Source organism: Melanotaenia boesemani, chromosome 8 (genome assembly GCF_017639745.1).
Source record: "Melanotaenia boesemani isolate fMelBoe1 chromosome 8, fMelBoe1.pri, whole genome shotgun sequence".
Lineage (NCBI taxonomy): Eukaryota > Metazoa > Chordata > Actinopteri > Atheriniformes > Melanotaeniidae > Melanotaenia > Melanotaenia boesemani.
This window is the reverse complement of record NC_055689.1, coordinates 20,866,705-20,891,517: the sequence shown is the minus strand read 5'-3', so window position 1 is coordinate 20,891,517 and position 24,813 is coordinate 20,866,705. Positions and strand designations below refer to the sequence as shown.

General features: G+C 38.9%; 1 protein-coding gene across 1 annotated transcript in view; it reads right to left on the bottom strand.

The window, feature by feature from the left end:
- The window catches only part of LOC121644432 (obscurin-like), a 54,081-nt gene extending 33,128 nt beyond the window's left edge, over positions 1 to 20,953 (bottom strand). The window contains exons 1-33 of the mRNA XM_041992327.1: positions 19,867 to 20,953; positions 17,393 to 17,662; positions 16,912 to 17,172; positions 16,196 to 16,501; positions 15,820 to 16,086; positions 15,604 to 15,710; positions 14,397 to 14,565; positions 13,951 to 14,226; positions 13,591 to 13,890; positions 11,810 to 12,085; positions 11,391 to 11,680; positions 11,046 to 11,319; positions 9,723 to 10,004; positions 9,273 to 9,548; positions 8,915 to 9,187; positions 8,552 to 8,818; positions 8,200 to 8,469; positions 7,850 to 8,116; positions 7,393 to 7,659; positions 7,203 to 7,315; positions 6,962 to 7,115; positions 6,713 to 6,874; positions 6,476 to 6,580; positions 5,493 to 5,759; positions 4,334 to 4,603; positions 3,914 to 4,180; positions 3,557 to 3,823; positions 3,092 to 3,358; positions 2,742 to 3,011; positions 2,393 to 2,662; positions 1,903 to 2,169; positions 849 to 1,115; positions 432 to 698 (exon numbers count right to left, since the gene is read on the bottom strand). Of these exons, the coding sequence (XP_041848261.1) occupies positions 432 to 698; positions 849 to 1,115; positions 1,903 to 2,169; positions 2,393 to 2,662; positions 2,742 to 3,011; positions 3,092 to 3,358; positions 3,557 to 3,823; positions 3,914 to 4,180; positions 4,334 to 4,603; positions 5,493 to 5,759; positions 6,476 to 6,580; positions 6,713 to 6,874; positions 6,962 to 7,115; positions 7,203 to 7,315; positions 7,393 to 7,659; positions 7,850 to 8,116; positions 8,200 to 8,469; positions 8,552 to 8,818; positions 8,915 to 9,187; positions 9,273 to 9,548; positions 9,723 to 10,004; positions 11,046 to 11,319; positions 11,391 to 11,680; positions 11,810 to 12,085; positions 13,591 to 13,890; positions 13,951 to 14,226; positions 14,397 to 14,565; positions 15,604 to 15,710; positions 15,820 to 16,086; positions 16,196 to 16,501; positions 16,912 to 17,172; positions 17,393 to 17,662; positions 19,867 to 20,953 (8,998 nt within the window). The remainder of the gene's footprint in view (positions 1 to 431; positions 699 to 848; positions 1,116 to 1,902; positions 2,170 to 2,392; positions 2,663 to 2,741; positions 3,012 to 3,091; positions 3,359 to 3,556; positions 3,824 to 3,913; positions 4,181 to 4,333; positions 4,604 to 5,492; positions 5,760 to 6,475; positions 6,581 to 6,712; positions 6,875 to 6,961; positions 7,116 to 7,202; positions 7,316 to 7,392; positions 7,660 to 7,849; positions 8,117 to 8,199; positions 8,470 to 8,551; positions 8,819 to 8,914; positions 9,188 to 9,272; positions 9,549 to 9,722; positions 10,005 to 11,045; positions 11,320 to 11,390; positions 11,681 to 11,809; positions 12,086 to 13,590; positions 13,891 to 13,950; positions 14,227 to 14,396; positions 14,566 to 15,603; positions 15,711 to 15,819; positions 16,087 to 16,195; positions 16,502 to 16,911; positions 17,173 to 17,392; positions 17,663 to 19,866) is intronic.
- Positions 20,954 to 24,813: the final 3,860 nt, after the last annotated feature.

Sequence of the window (24,813 nt, the reverse complement as noted above, 5' to 3'; positions counted from 1 at the left end):
ACAAGTGGAACAAACTGCCAGTGGACTTTCAGTAAACTTTCCCTAAATGTAGACATTTTTAAATCCAGCTTAAAAACATTTCTTTTCTCATGCGCCTATGCATGAAATCTGCACGGAAACTTTTTAACTTATCTTGCTTTTAATCATTTTAATGTAATTTATTATTTTATTGTGATTATGTGTTGATGCCTTTTACTATTTTTAAATATCTGTAATGCCTTTGTTTTATGTAAAGCACTTTGAATTGTCCTGTACATGAAATGTGCTATACAAATAAACTGCCTTGCCTTACCTTGCGATGACATACAGACCAGAAGTGACTAAATATGTAAATTGACAGCCTTCCTCTAGATAATCAAAATAAATAAATAAACAAATAAAAAACAATAAAATGATCACTCAAACCAACTCTTTAGAAAACATCTTCCTACCCTTAATATTCAGGCTGGCTGTGGTCTTCTGGTCTCCACACACACAGCTGTAGTCTCCACTGTCTTCTGGTACAACCTTGTTGATGACAAGCTCATTAACAGAGGCCTTCTGCTTCATCTGGTACTTCTCTCCAGACTTCAGGACCTGTGTTCCCTTCTTCCACTCCACTGGGACTTCAGGTTTAGAAAGCTCACAGCTCAGAACAATGTTGGCTCCTTCTTCAGCCTCCTGGCTCTCCAGCTTCTTTTTGAAGGTTGGTGGTAATGCTGCATGAGCAAGTTTTCATTACTTGTAAAAATCATGGTGAAATTTCACCAAAGGGTTTAACTTATCATGATCAAGGCAAAAGAAATACACTTAGAAAATAAAAAGGTATATTTTCCAAAACCCTTCTGAACAAAAACATTTATCCATACCATTGACTTTCAAGGAAGCAGATGTCTTCTCATTCCCACACACACAAGTATATTCTCCACTATCTTCAATCTTTAGGTTCATAATTCGAAGTATACAGGAGGTTTCCTTCTGCTTCATGTCGTACTTCTCTCCAGGTTTGAGAACTTCAGAGCTTTTCTTCCACAGGACATCAGTTACAGGTTTCGATAACTCACAGCAAAGTGTAACAGTCTCCCCTTCATTCTTCGTCTGATTTTTTAGCTTCTCACTGAAACTGGCTGGCAGGGCTAAAATAAAATAAACAAAGACCAGTTTATATGAAAGAGGGTGTTGGATTTTGTTTGGTTCTAAAGTCGGATGTAGAAGTTGAGGTAATAAAGACAGATGAACTGAGATTATTCATGTGTCCATGGTGTCCACTCTAATAAGATTCATGCTTGAATGATGTTCCTCTTGATGAAGGCTTCCCTACAACAGGTAACCTTTAATCTCTTGAAATTAAAAAAAGAATAGCAAGGGGTGCAAATCACACACAAACATAACAATATGCTAATTATGTTGTTTATAGTTGCTGTACTAATATTTCCTTACTCACACATATCCCAAGACAAAGATAAAAGACAAGGCACTACACAAAAAACTAAAACATATCATACTGCTACACGTATAATGCAAGCAACACATAATAAATGGTGCCCAAGTTTCTACAAAACAAGTTATTAATGTTTAGACAGGGAACAACCCTTTTGGAGCATAAAAAGGGGGGCAACTGGTGTGTCCTTAATATGACTAAACAGAAGGTAGACAAGTAGGACTAACAAGGCAAACAAATGTATATCCACTACAACCACAGACTGGCGTTTGAAGCAAAAACAAACTGATGCCATATTATAAGTATGGTATGAACAATGTAAAAACTAACAAGTAACATGAATTTTGAAAGCATTCAATACAAGTTACAATATTGTTGTGACTTGCAAGAAAATGTACTCCAGTGTTATTGAGGAGAAAGATGGACGTAAATTTGAACTTTTTAGTCTTACCATTCCACATATGCTTGCTGTAGATTCTTACCTTTGATGGTCACCTTTGCCATGCTCTTGGCAGTGCCCACATCGCATGTGTAGATATCGGTATCTGTCTCCTCCAGGTGTTTGATGGTGAGCGTTAAGACCCCCTCCTTCTGAGACATCACATATCGACCTCCAGCCTTCAGTTCTGTGTGGCCTTTAAGCCATATAACAGTGGATGGAGTTTGTGCCGTCTCGCAGTGCAAGGTCACAGAGCCCTTTTCATCTGCTTGACTGTCCTCAAGCACTTTGGTAAATTTATGGATTGGGTCTGTTGGGGGAAAAAAAAAGAAAGAAAAACAGAAACATTGCTCTCGTCTTTGACATCCTCCCAAAAGTAATTCTATATCTCACAATGATATGAGTCAGCTTTTTCTTCTTACAGTACTTGTCCCAATACTTAAGTTTCTTAAATGGCTGTGTCCTGTAATATTTGTATGCTGTCAACAATTCAAAGTATTTTAAGATTGAAGTAAAATTTCACTTGACATTACCCTTAATTTCCAGCTTAGCTTTGGTGGTTGCACCTCCAACAACTTCACAACTGTACTCTCCAGAGTCTTTAGCCGACACGTTGCGGATGGTCAGCTTCATCACTTTATCTTGTTGACTGATGTCATACTTCTGGCTTGCTTTGATGGCTTTGCCTTCCTTGGCCCACTTTACAGTAGAACTAGTCTGTGTCACCTCACAGATAAAAACAGCATCTTCACCCTGAACTGCAGATACATTCTGAAGTCCTTTTGATACCGATGAAGCTTGTCCTGTCACAAGGAACGACAACATGTTTATTTTAAGACATTTATCTTTGGTCTCTGATTTTCTTAAAAACACTTAGCTTACCTTCAACTGTTAATGTTGTTTTGGAGCTCAGGTCTTTAATGCTGAATACGACCTCACCAGAATCAGCAGGGGTGACGTCCTTAATAGTCAGTATATATTTGCGTCCTTGGCTGGAGATCTTAAAGCGACCTCCGTTTGTAACAGTCTGGCTGTTAATGGTCCACAAGCACTCATCTTTGCTCTCACGAGACAGAATGCACTCAAAGCTACATGTGTCTCCCTCGTTCACCTCAGCAGATTTCAGCCATTTTGTAATTCCAATTCCAATTTCTAGGGTAGAAAGCATTAAATCAGTTATTTATCTTTTTATCTAAGCGATACTGAATGTATAAAACTGTAAGGATACCCACCTCTAACAGTGACCTTTGATTTAGAAACCTCAGTGCCAAGGTCACAACTGTACTCTCCAGCATCTTCTTTGGTGACATCTTTGATGATTAGTCCCAAAGACTTGCCTGTGTGAAGGAGCTCATATTTTGGTCCAGCTTTTAAGACTTTGCCTTCTTTTCTCCAGACTGGGGAAACTCTTGGCTTGGATGCCTCACATGCCAGAGTTATCAAGCCCTTCTCTTCTCCAATGACATCATCCAGAGACTTGAGGAACACAGCACGTTTCTCTGCAGGGCATTTAAGGTTGGGTTGGAAGGATATTTTTTTTTCTCATCAATAAGGATAAGTAATTGAAGTCCAGTTGATAGCATTTGTGTAAATAGTTAAATTATTTCTGGCTTTTGGCAACAAAATGATTTCTGAAATGTCAGGAAACTTCATCAAATTAAGACTGAGCTTTAAACACAGTGAGTGGAAACCCTCACCTTTAACCTTTAGTGTAACAGACTCTTTTACTTTGCGGACTTGAAAGGAGATGGTCCCCCCATCCTGAGGTGCCAAGTTCTTCAGTGTGAGCTTGTGGGCCTTCCCCTCATGTGTGATGGTGTTGACTTCATTAGTGCAGAGCACCTTGTCATTCAAAAGCCACTGCACTTCTTCATCCTCATAGTTAATCTCACACATGAACACTGCATCGCTGTCCTCATCAACCTCGGTGTCACACAGATGCTTGGTGATCTTAATTTCACGCACTGTGAAGTAGGAACAAGACAGTAGTTGCATACACTTACTTGATATCATGTTTAGTTTTTTTTTTTTTGTTATCTTTTTGTTTTCTGTACCTTCTACAGTAAGGGTGCCTTTGGTTTCTGCAGGTCCTGACTGACAGCGATACTCTCCACTGTCCTCCTCAGCCAAGCGTTGAATGGTAAGTTGGGCTCTTGTAGCATCTTGCTTCATGTTGTACTTTGCTGATGCTGCCAGGTGTAGCTCACCTTTGAACCAACTAACTTCCTTGGGTGGGGCTGAGAATTTGCAGGTGAGTATAGCCGAGCTTTTCTCCTTTGCCTTCACATCTTTGATGGGCTCTGCAATCTCAAGTGGACGCTCTAAATATACAGAACAATATGTGATAAGGTAAAGCACTTTTAATATAGGTACTTTATTGATCATTTATAGGAAATTGTTGGTTTTATGACAATATTGCAGTAAATATATTATTACATCCAAATGCTGTGTAATCATGTAATTAAAATGTTTACCTTTGACTGTTAGCTGAGCTAAGGATTTGCTTTTTCCAGCAGTAAACTGTACAGGTCCTGTCATTGATGCTTTAGTCTTTTTGAAAGTGAGACGGTGCATGGTGCCCTCTTTCTCCAACTCAACATCAGCTCCCTCCTGCACAGCAACTCCATTCAAAGTCCATACAGGAGGTTTCACCAATTCCATACTGGTTTCAGCTTCAAAAACAGCTGCAAAGGGCTCTGTCACCTCTACTGGACTAAGTTCCCGCACTATGCTGATTGACTGCTCTGCAGGGATCATGAAAACAGAATAATTTGTTCAAAGTCAGGGACAAAATTTAATTTAAAAAATTCTAATAATCGTATTGACGATTTTGAACACACAAATCAAACTTGAAATGATGTAATGTTTGCATGTACTATAAATCTTACTTGGTCAGAAACATAACCTTGTTAGAAAAAAATAACCAATGAATGGACACGTGTTTAACGGTTAATTGAAAAATAAAAATCTAAATATCTACTCAAAGTTATGAATTGCCCTATGCATGTGATTTCTTTATAAGATTTTCCATATATCTGTAAATTTGCTTACTGCTGGGGTCTTTAAACTCAAATTAGGTGTATTTAAGATACTGAGAATTTATGAAAAGCTAAATGAAATTATAAATTTGTAATACTGTATAATCTGAAACAATAATTATGTTCTTGTATTGGTAAAATTTACTTGAAATTACACAACCTAAGCAAAAAAAGTAAAAAGACAAACATAATTCAAGTGATCTAAGTGGGTAAAATAAGATTACCATTCACCCAGTGCAGGCAGTTTTAATTCCCTGCTTGGATCACTACTAAAGGCTTTCCACAGCTGTGGTATACTTACACAGTTGTTATCAGTAATGACCTGAAAACATTCCCACCAAACTTTGGTTGAGTCCAATAAATAAGATACCAGCATAAGTTAATTCACCTGCATGTATGTACTGGGAAGAAAATAATTAGCTTCTTGTTATTTATTTTAGTAAGTCAGGTTTGTTACAAAGTGTAATTTCCAACATATCCCATTAGAGCATTATTTCACATACAGCATTTAGACAGACCTATACCTCATTGACTGTGATTCTGATGGCTTGTTTTGAGAGAATAGATAATGGTCTTTGTCATTTGCCACTGTTACCTTCCACAAGCAGTTTACAGGACGTCTTGTCATCAGTAGCATCACAGGTGTACGTGTCTTCATCACCAGAGTCCACGTCGTTGATGGTGAGCTTTCGATACACATCTTCACTTTTGATTTCGTACTTTTTGCTTGTTTTGATCTCCGTCTTGTTTTTGAACCACTTCACCTTTGCATTGGCACGTGACACTTGGCATTCAAGATGTCCACGATGCTTATACATCGCTATCTTATCCCTGAGTTTCTTCACAAACTTGACAGGCAGCTCTACAGTAACAATAACACTGAGTGAATAATTACTATTATGTGTGCAGCAAATGAAAACTAATATTAATCCAAAGCTATTGCTTGAGCACACTATATGGCAGAGATTGTCCATTACTGAATTATGTCAAAGCAAAAGCAAATGGCACTAAAATATTGTGATGCATTATCATTTTTTTGCAGAATCTTTGCTTCCATAATTTTGTTTGCCACCATTTTTTTTATATATATCACTTCTGTTTTTTAGCACTAAGCAGTTGTTTAAGATAAATATTGGGCAAAAATCCATGCTGATGCTATATGTGGCAATTTACTCTATACACCACTATTAGCCTAAAACTGAACAATTCACTGTTTTTAATACTTCCAATGATCAAATGACAACAAAAAAGCAAGCTATGTCAGTTGTGTTTGTTATGCCATCAGGCCTCAATGAGGAATAACAATGTAAATGTAAGTTGCAACTGGATTTTTTTTACCTTATTTATTTTTGCTATTTTTATCTGCTAGACAAAGTGTTTAAATTTATAGGGAATCTGTTTCAAATGTGAGGGTACAGAGTAGGTTTAATTATTTGCAACTAACAGCTTTTCATCCAATGAAAAGGAGTAATCCATTTGCAACCACATTAATCATTGCAGTATACTGGTTATCTCATTTCATGCAAAACTGCTTACAGAAAGTGTGACTTTCAGCACATTGCACAAAGATTTGCTTACCTTTCACTTTAAGTTTAGCTGCTGATGTTGCCTTCTCAGCTGTAAATTTAATCTCACCCATATCTTCAGGGGTTACAGACTTAATCAGCAGTACAAAGGTTCTGCCTGGAATAAGAAATAATAAGCATGAAGAAAATGTCATTAATATACATAATAATTATTTAAATAAAATCTATTATAAATGATAAAAACACATCTTTTAAAAGTACAGTTTTTTCTGATTTCTAGAACCCTTACCCTCCTGTCTCATCTTGATGTTGTCACTGGCTTTTAGTTTGATACTTCCTTTGTACCAGCTGAACTCCACGTCATCATGTGAGATTTCACAAGTAAATGTGGCACTCTCCTTCTCCATCACCTCCACATCCTTTAGCATCTTTACAATCTGGATATTTCTGGCTGCAGTGACAATGCAAATAATCTAATTTAATTATTCACCCTCATAAGCAGACTCTGACTTATCAGGTTACTTTTGGATGTAATTACCATTGACAGTGAGCTTGGCAGAGGTGTTATCATCAGTGGTGCGACAGATGTAAATGCCTCCATCTTCAGGTGTACATTTGTTGATGACCAAAGTGCGCTTTCGGCCCAATGAATGAATGCCAAAGTTCTTCCCTGGTTTCAGTTCAACATCATCCTGCAGATATATTGTTGTTCATAATGTTACATATTTAAAACATATTTACATGTAACTTAAGAGATACTGATTGAGATAATTTCCTACCTTGAACCATCTTACATCTGCATTTGTTCTAGACACTTCACATTCAAAAGTAGCCTTCTCCTTCTCAGGAACACTGATATCCATCATGGGTTTGGAGATCATAGCAGGAGGTTCTGTGAATACATTTTCGTCAGAATTACTATGATTGTCTAAGAAGACTCCAAGAGAAATTAGAGAAGGCAGAATATACCTGTGACAATCAGCTTTCCTGAAGTATGGACTCCCTCTGCTTGGAAGGCAATAGTACCAGCATCTTCCCTCTTAAGTTTGGACAGTGTCAGGGCATGTTTCTTTCCCAAGGCAGTGATGCGGCAGTTTGTCTCTGACTTTAACTTGGCCCCATCTCTGGTCCACAAGCCTTCAACATCAGCCTGACTGAGCTCTACCTCAAGCGTTACTGTCTCCGTTTCATGTGCTTTTGTTTCTGTTAGACCCTTTAGTACCTGAATCTTCTTCACTGAAGGGGCAAGGAAAAGTTTGAGTTCAATATGAAAACATGAGTAAATTGTTCTGTGCTATAACTTATTACAAAATCATCTACACCCACATTAATAGAGAACAACATGCTCTGTTTATACTATATGTTGTCACTAGAGTATACATCCAATTGCCTACATCTTATAAATGTGAACAGTGATCAGTCTTACTCTCCACAGTGAGCTTGGCCTGGGTCTTGTCATCCAGAGTTTCACAAGAATAGATGCCACGGTCAGCATGAGTTACACTTTTGAAGACCAGAGTTTGCTTAGCTCCATCAACCTTAATCTCTATATTTCCTGCAGGCTGCAGCACTACGCTGTTCTTCATCCACTTTACTTCATCAGAAGCCTTGCTGAGCTCCACTTCCAGTCTTGCTTCACTTTGTTCCTCCACAGTCAAGTTTTCCAGCTTTTTCTTAAATGTCACAGGTTCATCTGAAAGATGCACAAGGAGTGTTAAAAGAATCGGAAAACTTCAGCATTAGTTCATGAATACAAATATTTTAACACATTCTTACGTTGCACTTGAAGTGTGGCTTTGCAGGTTTTGCCTTCTGCATCAACACTAATCTCTCCAGCATCTTTCTGTGTGACAGAGGTGATAGTAAGGGAGTGACTCCCACCACCATGCTCAACCTTGTACTTCGGCCCAGCGGTGACAGCTATACTGTTGTGGAACCACTTAACACTGACATCTGCTGGGGTAACAGCACACTTGAAAATGGCCTCTTTTCCTTCCATTGAAGCAACATTATTTAGTTTGGTGGTTAACCTTACTTGTCTTGGTGCTGAAAGAAATTAAGCAGGCTAGAGTTAAATACTAGTTTCTAACTTTAAACTGTAAATTTTCTGATTACATTGGCTAATTACCTTTAGAAGTTATTTTAGCAGAGGTCTTATCGTTTTTACATTCACAGCTGTATTCGCCTTCATCTTCCTTAGTCATGCCAGTCACAGTGAGAACTCGCTTTGCACCATCTGTTCTGACACAGTGTCTGCTTCCAGGTTTAATCTCACAGCCATCATGATGCCAGACAGCATTACCCGAGGCCTGATTTAGTTCACAAATCAAGTTTAGTGTGCCTCCCAGCTCCACTGTGGTAGGTTTCAAAGGGACAACAAACTTCAATGCTGAATCTAAAATAAAAGCATAAGAGTTAAACATCAAAGCATAATCTGTCATTTGATTTGTTTTCTATGCAGAAATAGTTGGATTTCAAATTTCTGACCTACCTTTAACCTGAACTTTGAATTCTACCTTGTCATCAGCAGTTTGACACGAGTATATTCCAGTGTCTTTGGTTTCTGTGGATTTCACTGTCAGTGAGCGAGAGCGGCCATCTTTTTTTATTACATACTTGCTACTCTCTTTGAGCTCGACACCGTCTCTAAACCACTTGACTGTGCCACTCTCTGTGGTCAGCTCTGTGGCTAAAACAATGCTTTCACTTGCTTCAACAACGAATGTGTCCTTGGCAGGCTTTTTCTGGAACTTGATGGCTATATCTGGAGAGAAAAACTTTTTAAAATATTTTGTGAAGTAAATCATCTTACAAGTGGCAAACATAATCAGATTAGTAGTGTATTTTACCTGTCAACTGCAGCTTAAACACCAGCTTTTCTGCTCCAGCTTCACAAGTGTATTCTCCAGCATCCTTTTTCTCCATTTTTTCTATTACCAGCTCACGACTTTTGCCCTGTGATTCCATATGGACCGCCTTGCTGGAAGTCAGCAGCTTGCCATCTTTGTACCATTTCACCTCTGTTTTGGAATCTGAAACCTCACAACTCAGAGTGGCTTTCTGGGAGAGAGAAGCTTTCACTTCCTTCTGGACTGACTCTTTATTAGAGAAGCCAGCTTGAGGTTCTGCAGTGAAAGGCAAAAAATTTTATGCCAACATATCAAAAACTAAAGATTTGTAAGGAAAGGCTGAATCTTGTTTAACAATGGATGTGAAAATATGTTGTATAGCAACATATACTTAGTGTATTTGTATGATGCAGAACATATGAGCAGCTAGCAATATTTCCTCCCTCCTACCTGCCAGCTGGATCTTAAAAGCCAATTTCTCAGACCCAGCCTCACAGATGTACTCTCCAGCATCTTTCCTCTCCACACTGTCTATCACCAGCTGGCGACTCTTGCCCTTTGACTCTGTATGAATTGTTTTGCTGGAAGTCAGCTGCTTGCCATCTTTGTACCATTTCACTTCTGTCTTCACATCAGCTACCTCGCAGCTCAGGATGGCTTTTTGGGACAGAGTAGCTTTCACCTCCTTTTGGACAGACTCCTTGTTTGAAAAGGCAGATTTGAGTTGAATCTCTGCAGAGATAATGAAAAAAATGTCATCGCCTTAATTTTAACACACGACATTACAGAGAAAATGTAGGTGTGATGGATGCTAGATAGGATATTATAGGATATTATTCAGAATATAGTCAGGATATTATTTAACAGTTACATATCAGCACACCGAAAATAAAAAAGGCAAATATTCAGTTTAGCCAAAACTAGTGGAAACAGCACTGCAGAACTTAAATGACATGACACACCATAGATGTACAATGCTGTGAGCGCTCAAGACATGGAATAGCAGACAGAGATGATCACTATACTCCAACATGCTACTGATATAGAGCAGTACAAGTATAATGTGCTGAAAGAAAAATAAATTACTGATTTAAATTAAACAATAAGCATTTATAAAGATTATGTATAGGATTTTTTTTTTTTAAATTCCCAATGAGATTTTATTTTTCTAACTTATCTTATAAAAGCTTATCTGTATAAGACTATGATTACTACCAAATTTCAACTGTACTGCTGGATGTGTGGCCTGCTACACCTGAAACAAACACTTAGAAGTCTATAATGCATTAATTAAAACAAAACTCGGACATGATTTATTCATGTTAATGTTGCTATTAATTAAACAAACTGCATTCTCCTTACCCTCAACCTGTAATTTAAAGGTCAGCTTCTCAGCGCCAGCTTCACAGATGTACTCTCCAGCATCTTTCTTCTCCACGCAGTCTATCACCAGCTGGCGACTCTTGCCTTTTGATTCAGTATGGATTGTCTTGCTGGATGTAAGCAGCTTGCTATCCTTGTACCACTTTACTTCTGTTTTGGTGTCAGCAACCTCACAGCTCAGGGTGGCTTTTTGGGAGAGAGTAGCTTTCACCTCCTTTTGGACAGACTCCTTTTTGTAGAAAGCTGACTGAATCTGAGTGTCTGTGGAGACGATAAATGTAAATGAGTGCTTTTTTCCCCTATGGTTTGACAGGTACCTGAGGTAGATATCTAGTAAATGAATCAATAGAAAACAAAAAAAAAACAGCCCAGTATAGTGCTTTATCCTACCTGTCACTTGAAGTTTGAAGACAAGCTTTTCAGTGCCAGCTTCACAAATATACTCTCCGGCATCTTTCTTCTCTAGGCTGGCTAACACCAGCTGGCGAATTTTGCCCTTGGACTCTACATATATAGTCTTATTGGAAGTGAGAAGCTTGCCATCTTTGTACCATTTCACCTCTGTTTTGGAATCAGAAACCTCACAGCTAAGAGTAGCTTTCTGGGACAAAAAGGCTTTCACCTCGTTCTGGACCGACTCCTTGTTAAAGAAGACTGATTGGGCCTCTGATGAAGAAGTCATTACCAGAAAATATCAGATATTAATTATTCAAAGATTAGAAATATGCATCCAACACTCTTACCTGCTACATGGAGTTTAAAGGCCATCTTCTCAGACCCAGCTTCACAGATGTACTCTCCAACATCTTTCCTCTCCATGCTGTCAATCACCAGCTGCCGACTCTTTCCTCTTGATTCAGTATGGATTGTCTTGCTGGAAGTCAGCAGGGTCCCATCCTTGTACCATTTCACCTCTGTCTTTTCATCAGCTACCTCACAGCTCAGGGTGGCTTTTTGGGACAGAGTAGCTTTCACCTCCCTTTGGACAGATTCCTTTTTGTAGAAAGCTGACTGAATCTGAATGTCTGTGGAGACGATAAATGTAAATGAGTGCTTTTTTCCCCTATGGTTTGACAGGTACCTGAGGTAGATATCTAGTAAATGAATCAATAGAAAACAAAAAAATAACAGCCCAGTATAGTGCTTTATCCTACCTGTCACTTGAAGTTTGAAGACTAGCTTTTCAGTGCCAGCTTCACAAATATACTCTCCGGCATCTTTCTTCTCTAGGCTGGCTAACACCAGCTGGCGACTCTTTCCTCTTGATTCAGTATGGATTGTCTTGCTGGAAGTCAGCAGGGTCCCATCCTTGTACCATTTTACCTCTGTTTTTTCATCAGCTACCTCACAGCTCAGCGTGGCTTTTTGGGACAGAGTAGCTTTCACCTCCTTTTGGACAGACTCCTTGTTGAAGAAGGCTGACTGGGCATCTGAAATTAAAATAAAAGTTGTTATGAGCCCCAATTAAGGCTGCCAGTGACTGACACAACATACTGGTACACTGGAGATAATTTGATTATTCTTCAAAAACCAATAATGAATGATAAGTACAACATCAGGTAAAACTAAATTATCAATATACAATTCAATGTCCAGCATAAATAATTGTGTAAGGGTGAATTATTGCTACTCATGCATATGGCATGAGTAACTGGATAGTAACTAATGGAAAAACACCATTAATACAGAATGATACGAACTAGTTTTGGAGAAGTGTGTACCTATCTCAATGGCATCTTGGCTAGGGATGTCACGATAACCTAATTTCATAATTTAGTTATTGTTATTTGTCAAATTCCATAAAAGATTTATGGTATCATTGTTAAGGACTGCTCACCACCATGATATAAACATTTGCAGAAAACAAAGGAAAACGGTTCACCACCTGCAGGATAATCACTCGGTTTTGTACTCTAAAGAGAAAGTACAACAGTGGGACTGGTAGCCTAGTGGTTACAGAGGAGGGCATGGGCTTGGAGAAAACGGGGTTCAAGCCCCAGAGCTTGTAACTGAGGTGAACCCACAACTGCTCCCTGGGAACTGAAATGTGGCCTGGCAGTTCAGTTTATTTAGGATGGGTAAGGTATATCTATATGGAATTTCACAGCTGGGATTAATAAAGTATAATTTAAGAAGAAAAAAGCTGGAAGTTGCTGTTTTTTTGTTTAGTTTATTTTGTGTGCTTCTAAATTCTCTACTCAGGTGTAAATGAACACCCCCCCCCCAACAAAAAAAATAGTCTGTAGGTTCTGTAGCCTCTTCTATCTGTTTTGATCTCAGAGAAATCCAGAGTTAATTTGTAGTATTTGTCCCCAATCTTGGCTAAACTTTTCAAATTTTTGCTAAATAATGCTAAACAAGCTTTGGCATATATTACAACATCACATATTTGTATATAAAGTCTGGTTGCTAAACTGAACTGCCTGAAGTCCAGATCTTGCAGCCACTGTAAATATTCAACACTTAATGAGGTAAAAATGCAAAACCACAAAAAAACCAAAAAGAAAACCAAAAAAAAAAACTGTTGAATAAATTCTAATCCCACAAATAAGCAAAAATTAGAAACAACTGAGTTTAATTTACTCTGAACAGTGTCCTCAGTTCTTGTCAGCGGTATTATGAAACAATGATAAACATGTCATTATCCCAAAATGTCCAAATCTCTTGTTTACATGAAATTGACAATAAAAATAAATAATATGCATAAAAAAGAAAACGGAAAAACACTTTCGATTTTAATATTTAATATGTTGTCTGTTATATCAAATAGAGGTGTTTTATGATTTGCATCTCATGGCATTTTCCTTTTATTTTGGATAAGGCCCAAACATGGTCTAATGTTTTGCATTTTATCTTCTCAAAACTCTTAATATAAAGTATATTCAACCAGTAAAATAGGCTCTCATGCATAATTCAGTCACTGAAGCAGTCCTACCTGACACAACAATTCTGAAGACCAGCTTATCTCCTCCAGCTTCACAGGTATACTCTCCGGCATCACCTTTCTCCACCTTTTCAATCACCAGTAGGCGGGTGGTGCCTTTTGCTTCAGAGTACTTTGTCCCACTGGATACCAACAACTTGCCATCTTTATACCATTTCACCTCAGTTTTACTGTCAGACACATCACAACTAAGAGTTGCTTTCTGAGAGAGGGTGGCTTTCACTTCCTTTTGGACTGACTCCTTGTTGGAGAAGGCAGCTACGGCTTGAGTTTGAGACAGAAAAAACAAGACTTACTAAGATCCCACAACAAAAGGTAAATCCAATATCCTGCAAATATATGCAGTCTTACCTTTTATCTTAACCTGGAATGTGACTTTGTCAGCTGCTGTCTCACAGGAGTAATGTCCTTCATCAGTTTTCTTGGCATTCTTAATGATGAGCTTCCTTTGAGTCCCTTTGGAGATGAGGGTAGTTCTTTGGTCCTCAGTGATCTCTACTTGATCCTTTTTCCACACAACAATGGTGCTAGCAGGAGACACCTCACAGCTGAGCTCAAGATCTCCCTTAAGAGATGATGACATTCCCATGGGACCCCTGGCTTTATTTAAAAATTTAGCTGGTTCATCTTGGAGAAAATGAGATTAAATTGGAAACTGAGTTCTGTCATTTCAAATCATGCACTGTTTATCAAAGCATTTGTTATACATTTTCACCTTTACATTAATTACTCTAAAGAACATTGTACATTACAGTGTACAAAATAGTACTCAGTAGTTACTGTTTCAGTTAATATACCTTTAAGAGTAAGATGAATGGGCAACCTGTCTTCAGCTAAAACACACTCATAAATGCCCACATCTTCATCTGTAACATTGTGTACCATCAGGATCCTCTTGCGACCTTTTATGACATATTCATACTTCTTTCCCATTTTTACCTCACGGCCATTCAACATCCAAACCACCTGAGGGAACAAATACAAAGCAGTTTGTCAAAGTAGACATTACAAAGTGATTGTCAGCAGTAAATGAGTACTTGGATATTTTAACACCAAAGGGGTAAAATTTAGTAAGATGGAATAGTGTGATGTTAATTTACAAGTTATTCTTCTTTCAAGGCAAAATTATTCTTATTCAAAAGTATTCTTATGCGAGTGCTGTCTTTTATTTTTTTCTTAGCAAACTCACGCCAAGAATACTGAGCTGAATTTTCACTAAACTTGTAAAAAGCACTTTTAATTTTTGTGTGAAATTACTCTTGGTAAAATTACTAAATATACAGATGACCTTAGAAGAAGATGCATTGTCAGGTTGCTCTTGTTTAACAAGTAGCTAGTCCACTGTACTATCAAGAGCTGTTTGCAAAAATCATAGGCTTTAAATAGTAGCGGCTGGTTTATGAATTGTCCTTCTGAAGCCTAGAATTTGACATCTGGTTGTCACCATCTTGGTCTTTTTTGGGGACTGGAAGTGAACAAAAGGTTTGAACTGGAGAGTCATACATGACAGCAGACTGGGCAAAAATAGTTATTTTTGAGAATTTTTTAATCAAATTACAAAAATAATAAAAAAAAAAAAAAACACTAGTGCACTGACCTGAGGAAAAGAATGAAACCATAATGACAAGTAAGAAATATCTAGTCAGTATTTCATAAGAGAAGTTAACACTTTTTGAAGATAGTAAATGGACCGATAGACACATCAGGAGGCAACATTGGAGGCAACGTTCAGTGTCTTGCCCAAGGACAATTCAACATGTAATCAGGGGAAGCCTGGATCCAACCAACTTTCCAGCTGGCAGATGACTGCTCTTCCTCCTGAACTACAGCAGACCAAGTGGCTGTCGGTGTTAGTGCACTTTAAGGACTTTCCACACTGGACTCATGTCTTACTGCAGATTATTTTTCCCATTGTCTATGTCACAAATTTTCATTATAATGGCATAGTCCTGAAATTAAGGTAAGTTATTGAATGCCTCAAGCAAAAAGTATTATGTCACAAACCTCTGCCTCATAATCTGACACCTCAGCAGTCAAATGAGCAGTATCTTCAACACTGCAGGTCACGACCTCTAAATGATCTGGCTTGCCAGTGAACCTAATAGGAGGGGCTAAAAAGCAATTATAAGATTAAAATGAAGTTATAAAAAAACAAAAATTTTACCACACAAAAAAATACTGTGGTGTATTGAAATAGCTTAAAGCCTTTTGAGAGTATACCTTTCACAGACAGGATGCAACTGCTCTCTGAGCCTCCACCCACAAACTTCACTTCAGTGCCATTCATTTCCATGGTCACGACACGGATGAGCAGTGTATGTACATTTTTTGACCTGGTGATGAGGTAGTCGGCTCCACTGCGCAGGAGGCGCCCATTCAGGGACCAAAAGCCTGAACAAACAGCAGACAGCTCCACAGAGATGGAGAACTCCTCACCAGAGACTGTAGTGCTGTTCATCAGGCCTTTCCGGATGTCTGCAGTGGGCTCTGAGGGAAAATTAATGTAAAAAACATTTAATATAAAGAATAACAATATCAATTAAAAAATCAAACATACAACAAAGAAATAAAAAAAAAAAACTGTTAAGAGTCTTACCCAGATAGAAGCTCCCAGGTACCTCCAGATAGGGACTCTGTCCAAAGTCATTCATAGCAGATATGCGGAATTGGTAGCTAGCTTCCTCAGTGAATTTGGAGATGGTAATCTCTGTTGAAAGAATAGTTTCTCCAGCGCTGCATCTCTGCCATGTCGAAGTACCAACCTTCCTCCTTTCCACAATGTAGCCTTTGATAGGTACTGGGCGATCACTGTCAGGAGGAGACCACTGAATGGTGATGGAAGAGTCTGTCTTGTTCTGCACCACAGCATCGACTGGGGGATCGGGTGGATGCTTCCGTGCAGCTTAAATTGAAAAAATATTATTTTAAAAAGTAAATATATATTAGGTGGTTTTGTTTGAATGCACTTTTCACTTATATTGCTCTTTTACTGCTATACTCTGATGTGTCTTGCCACTAGGTGTCCTCTTACTGTACTTATCATCTTCATCTACTTGACAGCTCTATCCATTCACTGGCACTGAACTGTCCCTGCCTGTCTGATCATGTCTACACTAAGAGTCCTCTTTCTGCACTTTTTATTATCATCAATCAAGATCATTTAAGAAAATCTATTTCTTTCATTCTATTCATAACAAATCTACCATAAAAAAGAAAGAAACAGACTTTTGTATAGCTGGCATGCCATCATACAATATTAAATACATTAATTATTGATTAAAATAAATCAATTAACAAATAAATATCACTCACCAGTGACAGAGAATCGTGTAGACGTCTTGCAGTCTCCAGCCACAAAGGCAACCTCTCCTGAGTCGTCTGCCTGGCAGTCTCTAATTGTGAGTGAGTATTGTCTAAGAACACAGGCAATGGAAATCCGGGAATCTTCTTTCAACTTCTCGCCATTGCGAGTCCAGTACGAATCTGGACAGGGATGCTCCAGCTCCACACAGAAGATGACGGTGTCACTGACAGGAACTATTGTCCTTCGAGGAAGCTTTTTTGTGATGTTACCTGAAATATAGGGTAACATCGTGGTGATTTTTAACCACGAAAACAGAATTTATTACACAGAAGCAGTAGCTATAAAATCAAAACATAGTAAAAATCTACAGATCATGAGAAATAATGACATTCACGTGTTTACATTATATATATATAATAATTATTACTTGATAACTGCTCTGTGATACACACAAGCAATTATTTAGAAAGGAGAAAAAAATGTATATACCCAAAACAGTGAGTTCAGCCACAGTTCGGCTTCCCTCTTGCATCTCACAGATATAAACACCGTCATCATTTGTGGTGACGTTATGTATGGTGAGACGACGTAAGGTGCCTTCTTCCTCCATGCGATATTTGGTGTTTTGCTCCAGCCGCGTTTCCTCCATGAACCAGTTGGCCTGTGTGACAATATGCGGCACCTCACACATGAGCAGGGCCGACGTTTTCTCTTGTACCTCCACATCCTTCAGCTTCCTCTTGAATGGCACCTTAGGCTCTGATACAGTAAAAAACAAAAGAATTGTTAGGTTATATTACAATATGGATTAAACTGCTGTAGTTAAGTTTAGTGTAAGTTTAATCAAAGAAGTAAAACAAGAAACCTGCTTGCAATATCGTGATCACAAAATTTCTAAGAAAGCATAACGTGATCAGAAAACTGCTTGGGTAATCAACAGTGAAATGTAAAATATTAACAGGTTTGATAGTTAAAAAATCTTTATAAGTTCTCCCAATCAGGAAGGGAGAACCAAAAATAATCATAAAGCATGCAAAGTACTACATGCTTACATTTCTTGCAAATAATGCCACAAAACATTATGAGAATTGTTTAAATTAATGTAACCATGGTTGATCTGGAACCCACATTTTCATTGTGCATATGGTATCCATTAATTTAATGGAGGTTGAATTAGCAGCTATGAATCAATGTATGTGATGGGATATACAGTAAGGCTCCTACAGTGAAGCTTTGTAGAAATATTCATCAAAGGCAGTGTTAATTACAAACTACAGATTACACAAGTTGCAACAATCAATCATTAGCATGTAACTCAAAGTCAGTCACATTTCTGGGATATCAATCTGTCCAGTCACAAAGTAACACTGATTGTGAATCGATTTCATCTGCTGTTGTACAAATGGAACAGACAACAGGCGGAAATGAGAGGCAATTAGCACAACAACCACCATAAGGAATTGTTCTGAAGGTGGTGGCCACAGACCATGTCTCTGTCTCCATTTTTTGTGGCTGATTTTTGGTCATGTTTGCATTTTGCCAGTTTCCTCACCACTAGAGGTAACATGAGGTGGTGTCTGCAACCCACAGAGGTTGCTCAGATAGTGCAGCTCATCCAGGATGGCACATTAATGGGTGCTGTGGCAAGAGGGTTTCCTGTGTCTCTCAGCACAGTGTGGAGTGCATGGAGGAGATACCACAAGACAGGCCAGTATACCAGGAGATGTGGAGGGGGCCGTAGAAGGACAACAACCCAGCAGCAGGACCGCTATCTGCTAATTTGTGTAAGGAGGAAAAGGAGGAGCACTAACAGAGCCCTACAAAATGATTCCAACATGCTACTAATGTGCCATGTTTCTGCTCAAATTGTCAGAAACAAACCCTATAAGGGTGGCATTTGCAAGAAAACACCAGGATTTGCAGATTTGCCGTTGGTGCCCTGTGTTTTTCATCGATGAGAGCAGGTTCAGATTGAGCACATCTGACAGACGTGAAAGAATCTGGAGACTCTGTGGAGAACATTCTGTTGCCTGCAAGGCATATCCTTGGACGGTCACACAGGTGTCCATGTGCTAGCCAAACTGACTGCCATTAGATACTGGGATGAGCTCCTCAGACCCTTTGGCAGACCATATGCTGCTGCAGAGAGATCTGGGTTCCTTCTGATGCATGACAATGCTCGACCTCACGTTGCTGGAGTGTTTCAGCAGTTTCTGCATGACAACAGCATTGATGCTGTGGACTGGCCTGCTCGTTCATTAGACCTTTATCCAATCGAGTACCTCTGGGACACCATGTTCCATTCCATGCACCACCGCCACACTGCACCACAGACTGTCCAGGGATTCACTGATGCCCTGATCCAGATCTAGGAGGTCTGGTATCTATAATGAACTGCTGAATAGTGTCTCTTTCCTCATTATCAGTCTGAATAAAGGTCAACAAGAAACACAAATCAAAACTCTACAGTGTCCTCCTCTGGTCCAGTTTCTTAAGGGAAGTCACATTGGCAGTGTGGCAACATGGTCCAGTGTCCTTCTTGGACAACTGTGAACTACTCATCACCAGCAGAAAATAGACGCAACCTAACACCTTCCTCAGAGGGTAAGCCTGAATTTAACCTTGTCATGAATGGCCAGACATATTTTGAGAAATTTTTAAGAGATTTAAATTAGCCTTAAAAATAGTAATTATAATTATTCTTACAGTGCTGCTGTCACCAACCATTATTAACATATACAGTATATTTAAGGGATTTGATAATATTAGCACAAACATTGAGTACAGCCATCATTTAATTACAATATATTACACATTAGGAATATGTTGTAAGTAGAGGATATGAGGTAGTCAAGTTTGTTACCAGAAAAGATGTCTTTTATGTTGGAGGATGCATTTAATAAGTCTTCCAAAAACTCATTTCAGTGGTTAAAAAAATGTGCTATGCATTTTAAAAAGCTTACCTTTGACAGTTACCAACACAGCACTGTATGTCTGCCCAGCCATATTGGTTGCATTGCAGGTGTAGAGACCATTATCGTTCTGCTTGCAATATAGGATCTTAAGGATAAAATTCTCAGCTTGGTCCTCATAAATTACATGCCTGCGGCCTTCACTGATGTTCGTCCCATCCTTCCTCCAGATAATGTGTGGCTTGGGATGACCCGTCACAAAGCAACTGAGTTTTGCATGTTTGCCTTCAGTCACAGTGCAGGTACGGGTGAATACACCTTTTGGAAGCTTCGCCAGTGCAGAGGCCCTCAGCTCATGCTCCAGACTAAAGGAGCTCAAGGTATCTCTCATGTTGACTGTGGAGGAAGAAGAAACTGAGGTACTGCTTTCTTCACTGCGATAGATGGAGATGTCTTTCTTCATTTCCTCTTTGCGCTTTTGCAAGTGAGAGAGGAGGGAGGTATTCTTGTCTTTATCCAGGTGGCGAGCATCCTGAGCATCTACAACAAGAGCCACTGCAGCATGGGCACGCCCTACAGAGTTCTGGGCCCTGCAGGTGTAGGTGCCGCTGTCCAGGTTACGGACGCTTTGGATCTTTAAGGTGCTGCTGTCACTGTCAGAAACAATCTTGATACGGTTAGTTTCCCCCAGGTAGCGCCCATCCTTTTCCCACTCAAAATTGGCCTCTGGGTGAGCTGCAACCCGGCACTGGAAAATAACATCCCCTCCCAAATCCACCCGTGTTGAAGTAGGTTTCACCATGAAGACAGGGGCTCTCTGAGCCATCTCTGCTGGCAGGGCCACTTTCAGGGTGACAGCAGCATAAGCTTCCCCAACACTGTTTTTGGCTCGGCACATGTACTGTCCACTGTCCTCCAGTGTTAAATCATAGATGGTCAGGCGGTACACGTCTCCATCCTCAACAGTCTTGAAGCGGCCCCCGGATGTCAGCTTGAGCTTGTCTTTTTCCCAGGTGATCAGTGGGGTGGGACTGCCCACAATGGTGCAGCTGAGTGTGGCATCTTTGCCTATGCACACTGAGAATGCCTTTGGGCGTGTGAGAAACCTGGGGGCTCCTCCAAACAAATTTTGATCCATTGTTTGTTCCTGTGATCAAAGAAAATGCAAATAATAATAGCAATTATGTATTTTTAAATACCATTCAAGACACTCAAGTAAACCTTAAAAACAGACATGTAAAGACAGAATTTGAAATAATAATCAAAAGAAAACTTGATCTGTGGATAGCAATAAAAGGTCTTGATAAAACTGTGGTTGGGAGGTTCTGATGGTAAGCAAAGAGTAAATGTTTTTAATTGTCCTGTTACAGAGTTCAAGAGATGAGAGGCAGCATGGCTAAACTTCAGGAAGTTGCACATATATGTGGTGGGAAGAAAACAGTCATCTGATGATTAAATGTCTTAGTCTTAAACATCTTCACTGCTGAAAAAAAAGTTGCTTGATATAGTTCTTGTTGTAGCTGTAGACTAATTTTAAAAGTATTTTAAAGAAGGTCAGAAAATTTCCCTTTTCTCTGCAATCACACAACCAGGAAATGTTCTGCACATTACAATCATTCAAGCATTAAATTAAACCTTGTCAAGTGAACATATACCAATATAAGATTTAGACAGTATGTTGTGTGTACTGTACAAATATGTTGTGAAGTGAAAACAGGAAGAAAAAACTGAGTACTGGTTGGCATATTTATAGCTAGCAGTAACATCATCAGCATGCATACCTCTGTCTTGGCTCTGCAAATCTTCATCAAGTCAACTACATAATACCACACAGTCTGTTCAATGGGAAGGGAGTTTAATTACACAACAACAAATTAATTCCACTGGAACAAGGTCATTCAGAGTAGATATGTGCCTTTCAAAGGATGACATTTGCCAGCTTTGTCACCTCTGTCGCTTAAACTGCCTGTCCCAAAAATAACCTCAGCTGTCAGACCCCATCTCTGTCCATTGCCATTTGTAGAAGCAAAGGCCCGTTTGATAAAGCTCCCTATTCAAAAACATCTTATTTCTAGTACTGTCCGATATACGTAAGACAACCCCGTAAAAAAATATACTTATATTTTATTAATAGTTAGTCGTTAGAAACTGAGTGAAAACTATTTGTAATTACAGTTACATATACTTAGTCTAAACAGAACTGGGCGTTGAGGCTAGCTAACATTCAGCTTAGCAAAGAAATGTCACACATAAGTTATTACAAAGGCAAATTTTCAGTGGACGTGGATTAAAAACTACCACCATAAATTGTGTTTTTGTGGCGAAATAACGGTAAAGTTTGAAACTTCTGACCCAGTTTTTCCTACTTCTTTACTCACCTTGTTCAGCCACTCAGGTAAGACGGTCGCTGAATCACGTGACACTCACTTGGTCGTTAAAATTTCCAGACGACGGACCCAGTCCAGTGTCAGTGTATAGAAATCCAATCAAAAAAATGCCCTGTTTGTCCTCAAATATCCGTAAAATGACAGTAAATCCAGGATGATGGAACATCCCCCAGTCTCCTGTGGTGGGCGGCTGACTAGACTTATTTTTCCTTTCTTCTCCGGTGGCTCATGATGCCAAATAGCTGACGTGCCTACTTTTGCGCAGCCTCCTTTCCAAAATAGACCTGTCATTTGCAGTGGCGATAGGAGATAGCCTGTTGGGAGAGGCCGGTGGGTAAGAGTGCAGACAGGCCTGGCCTCTGCTGGGCTTCTCACTGCTGCAACTTATATGCTGCACAGTTAAGTAGTAAACATATATCATTAATACTATGCTGAATATTACCAGTGAGAGACGTTTAACGCTTTTAAGTGGAAGCTTTTAGTGACATAACCCCTCAAGTTAAATTTAAGTAGTGTAATAAATCCCAAACCAATTAAATACCTCATTAAATACCTCATTTAAGTTGAGTTTGTCCATCAGGAAATATTAACAGCTACCAAAAACATGTTTAACTTATTCAGAAGTTCTTCCCACTACAAAACACTTTCATTTTAAACACTTACACCTGCAAAAACAAGCTACTAATAATTACATTACTAACCAAAAACAATTATCAGAATGTATTGCCCTATTTACAAATGCAGTCCCTCATATTAATTTGATCAATAAAGACTATTCTTACAGATGGTCGAGGTAATGATAACTTATTGTGTACTAGGTAAAACTTCTAATTCTGATAAAGGAATATACCGTAGGTTAATTAAGACAAAACAACAAGAAAATGTTCCTTTTCCATTTTATCCTGTCTTGCAAGTGCAAATTTTAGACCTGCAAATCAATCTCTTGTCACCTTTATTTGTATCTAATGATATTTTGTCTCAGCTTACCACAGAGTGTAGGGGTAACTGAAATTCAGAAGGTTAAATGTGAAGTTAATTTGCACCCTGGACATCTTGACCAGCAGTACTTGTACACAAAGACCCAAATATGTTCTAAACATTAATAGAAATTTACAGAGGTTGTAATTTTGGACAAAGCATGGTCTGCAATTTGTAGGCATTGTAGACATTTCTTTAAAGTTTCCAGCTGCACTAGAAAAGGCTCTGGTTTATTGCATGTGCAAAGCTGATTATCTTCATCCAGCTATCAATTACATATGTTAGCATTTGACTGGTTTTGCTAATGTCTTACATTTCTGTAGCTACACAGAAGAACTTATTGGGCTGAAAGAGTAATTGAAGTTGCACTGGAGGTTGTGGCATGTTATTTTGCAGCCACCGTTGTGACAGCTGTTTTCCTTTCTGCGTCAGGCCCATAATTAAGTTATGACTTCATATTGTGCAAAGGCCCGAAATCCCGTAATACTTTAAATGAATCCTCCGTGACATCATCTCCATGATGACCAACCTTGATAAAGCATCCTCTGCCAAACTTAAATGTGTTGAACATGTTTGCATCTCTCTGTTTTGCCGTTCTACATTACAGTTTAAAATCAATAAAAATGTTCTGATTCCCTTTGCTTGTAGTGACTAGGAGTAATGTTTGGATGGCCTCCTTTCATCCTTATTCTTTGGCTTGTATGGCATTTTCTTAGTCTTCCTGTGTGGGCATTCCCCCAGTGCCAATGACTGACAGGAGCAGGTCGCCTGGACCCTGATTTAAACTCCCCGAAACTCTAGCAGACGGTAATCCACTGTTACTGCTCGTCTCTGCTTCACCCTGTCCTGGCTACTGTGCTTGGTCTGAAAGTACACAGGAAAACTACAAGAACTGATAAATGTTTCTGTGCAATGTTCATCTAAAGCTTTACTACAGTTATATGTAATATGTAGATGGGAAAAATGTTTTAAAACATGAATCCAGTCTTCCTTCAAAATGTTTTTTCTACTCATAATTCTTTCCTCTAAGCTACCTTTCTTGTTGCCTGATCAATTTCAAAAGGGTCAAATCAAATTATTTCCACATTTTTTTAAAGACTGGTTACTGCAGAAGCTCTGTCTTTGCAACCAGTCTTTGCTACATGGCACTTGGAGCATAGTGCAACATTAAACATTTCTTTGTGATGAGACCGTTTTCAAAACATGGATGCAATGTATACCCTCCAATCTGAAGTACACTGCCTTCCACCTGATCTCCAAGCCATTTCAAGAGTAAGGTCATGGTTGTATCATGTTCACAGCCCCAAACACAGGGGTGTTACCTCAAGAACATTTACATAGCTGATGACAAGCGCAACAAATGTTAGAAAGAGCAAAGGCAGAGTACAAAGAATGAACAGTAGATGGCACTCATGTTTTTAAAACAAGTGCAGGGAATATAGAAGACCACCTGAGAACAAAAACAGATGAGACAAAATAGCAAATTGTTTATTTACAATGTGTGTATAATTTACAGTATTATACAGACATGAATAATACAGAAAAACAGGGCTAATATGGCAATTCAGTGCTGCAACAGCAAACCAAAAGACCCATTTTGCAAATCAGCCTTTTTAAGTTTGTGGTAATTGGG